The 4,609-nt window shown below is 43.1% G+C and overlaps 1 protein-coding gene across 1 annotated transcript in view; it reads right to left on the reverse strand.

Moving 5' to 3' along the window:
- Positions 1-1,822: 1,822 nt before the first annotated feature.
- The window catches only part of Gtf2e1 (general transcription factor IIE subunit 1), a 26,729-nt gene continuing 23,942 nt past the window's right edge, over positions 1,823-4,609 (reverse strand). Inside the window, 1 exon segment of the mRNA XM_026788936.1 lies at positions 1,823-4,289. Coding sequence (XP_026644737.1) covers positions 3,758-4,289 — 532 coding nt within the window. The 3' untranslated portion in view covers positions 1,823-3,757.

Consider the following 4,609-nt stretch of genomic DNA (forward strand, 5'->3'; position numbering starts at 1 on the left):
TACACAAAATAATGGAAATGGGTTAATTGAAAAGAGCTAGCTAGAAATAGGCTTAAGTGCTTGGCCATGCAGTATTGTAATTAATACAGTTTCAGTGTGACTATTCCGGGTCAGGGTGGCCAGGAACTAGCGAGCAGTCTCTGCCAACACATCTACATCTTTTTTCAGAGTGGTCCTGACTGGAAATCTAGGCATGGAGCCAAATGATGGAATAAAGTGAACATGCCCTTGCTGTTAGTACCCCAACCTCTTATAATATCAACATTTATAAAATACTCAATTATTCTTCCCTAGAAGTTAAGTACCACAGAAAGATGGGGTGGGGGATAGAAACCCAATTATCTGCCATTCATTTCGTGACTCGTGACACTGCCAATTCCAAACCTGCCCTCTATCTTAGTCTCTCTATTAAAAGATGCTTTGTCTGGTTTTGACTTTCTTTAGCACATTACAAGGCATTTTCTGTGGGTGCTGTTTGACTTTATTTTTAAAAAAAATCACTTGCCTCCATAAAATAATAGCTGGAATAACCCTGGGGACCCTAGTAGAGCAACCATTCTTAAAGACTGTTGAGAACGTGGTCAGGAAATGGCACTGGAGATAAGGGTGTCTGGTCAGCTAGTGCTAGGGCTAGCACCTACTCCCTTGCCTTCCTTTCCCTAGGATCTGCTGGATGGGTCATTTAAACTTAATATTCCTTAAGAGATATTGTGAAAAGGTGGGGGAGAGGCTTCAGAGTAAACAAAAAGCATCCACTTCTAGGGTAGATAAAATAAGGCAGCCCCGGGCAAGCCTAGGTCTCCTAGGGCTAGGGGAGCTCATCACCTTAGTTTTGGGGGAAAAAAGTAAAAGTGATAGACCACCAAGTGATACAGTACATATGAAATATACAAGATAGATTTCAGTGGAGAAAAACAGTGTGAAGGAAGGAAGAAGCCACAGCTACACTCACACACTCACCCCTACATTAGGGAGCCATCTTGATAGGCCCCTTTGGATATCACAGGTGCTGTTAAAGAACAGGAATATATTAAAATACATGAAAACTTTCCAAGACCTTTGGGGGAAAAGGATGATGTGGGAAGAAAAAGGGAAACTGAAACTTCAGTTAAACTTCATGGCAGGACCTCTAAGAACGGTTCTTACAGAAAAAGACATAACACCCTCCCCCCATAAAGCCCTTTCCTGATTCCTCCTGTCCCCCACCCCACCACAGTGGCAATTCACCGACAACACAGACTGACATTAATGGAACCCAGGAGAACCCGTTCAGGTGGTATAGATGGACAAACCAGGGTAGCAAAGAGGTAGGGACAGAGAATAAATATAAGTCCCTTGCTTCCTTCCTCTCAAAGGAACAGTGATTTCCCAAAGAAATGGCAGAGAAGCAGTCTTTTCAAGCTGAGTTCCATGAAAACCTTAAAGGCAGTAGAAAAGTCAGGCTACGTTGACAGCTGATGTGAGCATAATGACAGGACAGCCAATGGCACCCAGAGAAACTGTGCTCCTGCCTAGCTTCACTGTAAGCTGTGGGTGGTGAAATTCCTCATACGCTGAGGTCTCTCTTGACTGCATGTGACGACATGCACTTGACACCTATGGACAGACCTGCCCTGGCTGGGGTTCAGAGGCTGACTGCTGGCAGCACTCCCATTCTTGGTGCTTCTGCCACTAACTGGCTTCTCTCAACAAGCTACCGAGCAGCGTGAGGCAAGCATGCCTGTCTGACAAAATAAGAGCAGGCTCTCCTGAGGTTTGTTATACATGTTATTGAAATACAGAGGCAATAGTAAAACTTTACATATTAAATTATATTGTCTTACTATTTTAACTTGATTAACCTGGGAAATAAACATGAGAAAAAGAACACCCCTAAAAATCTTAGCATTAACATAGAGTTTGCCTTTGTCATTACACATATAGTTTGCCATTTCTACATATAATCCATTATTCACGTGCTAATTTCCAAAATGGGAATCTCTTCTATAGTGTAACACAGAGATCACTGCAGATCCCATTCCCAGTACTTTCACTCCCACACCCATCCTGACTCATGTTTGATCCAAATGACCAAACAAATGTCAAATCAAACAGCAAAGAGCGTCTTGCAAATAGCACCAGAAAGTGAGAATTCTTTTACATGAAACACAATATTGGATGGATAGCTTTTCTTCCTAATGCCGTCTTATGAATACTGTGCATGTTCCTCTGAAGGTATTAGTGAGTATGACCATCTCTCCAGTCTAATTCGAACACTGCTTTAATCAGTGCCTTTATTAATACATTTTCCACAATAGAAAAGCACGCTCATACACATACTCATATAAAATGCAACAAAGAACATAGTTTCAACATTAATCATGGTTTAAAAGTTAACATTTCTAGAACCATGAAAGCTTAAAAAAACAAAATTTAAAAGTTGAGCAGTTTCGTGTATTTAAGATAAATACATAAAAAGTATTTTAAGGCAATTCATTGCCCCCTTCCAAAAGAGTTGCAATAGCATCCAATCGCACCTATGATATTAGATGATGGCCAGAAGCCTCTGACATCTTTAAATGGGAAGAGGAGTCATTCTAGCTATGTTCCAAAATGTCAGAGCTAGAAATGAACAAATTTTAAACAATAATAAGTCGACTCAATATTCAGTCATCCAACAACCAGGTAAATGAATCATCACTTTATACAAGGCTCAGATAGTCTAAAATGCTCTTCACTTCACACATATACTACAAAACAATAATTAAAAGTCACAATGCAAGGGGAAATACTATCAGATGTAACTGTTGTAGACCTTATGAGAGTCCTTTACTTTGGAAGTTCTGCCTTGAGGAATAACCCCATGCTAACAGGCCTATGTTCCTTGAGGTCACAATGCTCAGTGGCACAGGGGCAGCACTAGGATACGATGTCTGTAAGACTCAAAGGAGAGACACAGGCTTTGATGGTGTAGAGAAGAGTGAGGGAGGGCAGCGTATCAGCCATTCTACTGCTTTCTACTGGAACAGCTCCCTAATCAAGAGCACTGGCAAAGGCCTAGAGAACAGGAGGGAAGTGAGACCAGGCTCAGCTAAACATGGAGATGTACAAATCATACTGGAGCAGTTGTAAGGCGCTGTCCCCACGCTCTCAGTTCTTCAATCCTGGATGCAGCCTCCTTACCCTTGTGCGTGCTCGCTCTCCTCTGACTTCTCCAGGAGAGCATGGCTACCTGCTGCTCTCTGTAACCCTGGACATGTGTGCGTTCTCTCCTCTAACTTCTCTTTCTCTCTTCTGTACTCTCTCACCCCTTTTACAGGTTGACCCCAAACTCAAACTGGAGGAAATATGAAGTATTTGGGGTTTCCCTAAGCAGCAATCTTTTCTTGGTAAGCTGCTTTGGTTGCAGAACTACAAGGAATTGTTTCAAATGCTTGACCAGGAAACAGTTATATTAGGATAAGATTATCCTAAGAGGGGTCTGTAGGTAAACAGGAACATTTTAGTCTGAGTGAGAAAAATATGTCCTAAAAATGAAGATAAGGAATTATGGAAAAATATTAATACTTGAGTAATAAGAGGGAAGGGAATACTCATAGCCCACCTACCTGTCTTGGAAGTTTCTGGCATTTAGAAAAACTAAAAATCAACCTTTCTCTCCTGTTATGCTTTTGTACTAGATTAACAGGCGCTTTACATCAGGAGGGCATGAAGCCACTTAAGCACTTGTGGGGAGTTTCTCTCTGAAATGAGCTAACAGAGGAGAGAGCAGGAAAGCTCACTCAAAGAGGTCCTCAAACATCCACTGACCCATGACTATGTATGCCTCCTTTTCCTCTGGCGTCATCTGGGCTACCAGCTCTGGACGCTGGCTAACTTCACTGTAGGAGAATGGACAGCCAGCCACCATAACAATGGGGTCATCAGCTACTTCCTCAAACTCGTCGTCTTCCTCGTCCTCATCCCGATGATGGGGAGCCACAGCTGCTGGCCGGGGCGGGGAGTCGTCATCCGACTCACTGGTCTCACTCTCCGAGTCACTGCCATTGGCGGCAGTCACTGGCGCGGATGCTCCCACAGAGCCGGCTGTCGCTGAGGAAGTCTTTTTCTCATGAATGAGTAGAGCTCGCATGACCTCCTCATTGTCATCAGGCCCTGCGTGGGCTTCCTCATGCTCCTGAAATGTGTCCACATCGATGCCACCTGGAAGTTAAAACTCAGAAAGTCACAACCTCACGATGCAAAGAGCATTCATCTGTAACTAACAAAAAAATAGACTTCAATGTGTTCTGTTTAAATTGGTGACTAACAGCGCAGACTTTACTGGCTCCATTTTCTGAGCTGCTGTTCTATAGAATATCTAAAATGTTCCTTAAAAACTGAACCTTAACAGCACAATGACTAAGTCCGAGGAATTCGCAGGTTTACATGCATTTACCCTTGCCCACTATCTGCACTATTTTAGGAGGTGATAAAGAGCGTACCTTCTAAGACTCTGGGTTAGAACATGTGGGACAGCAGCCAGTGTACAGGGGACGAGGGCACGGCCCTTCACCTTGCTCAGAATAAAAGCCAGAAGCCTTACAATGGCCTATAAAGTGCTACCTTCTCCTGGACCTACCTCTTCCTG

The sequence above is a fragment of the Microtus ochrogaster genome, chromosome 2 (genome assembly GCF_000317375.1).
Source record: "Microtus ochrogaster isolate Prairie Vole_2 chromosome 2, MicOch1.0, whole genome shotgun sequence".
Lineage (NCBI taxonomy): Eukaryota > Metazoa > Chordata > Mammalia > Rodentia > Cricetidae > Microtus > Microtus ochrogaster.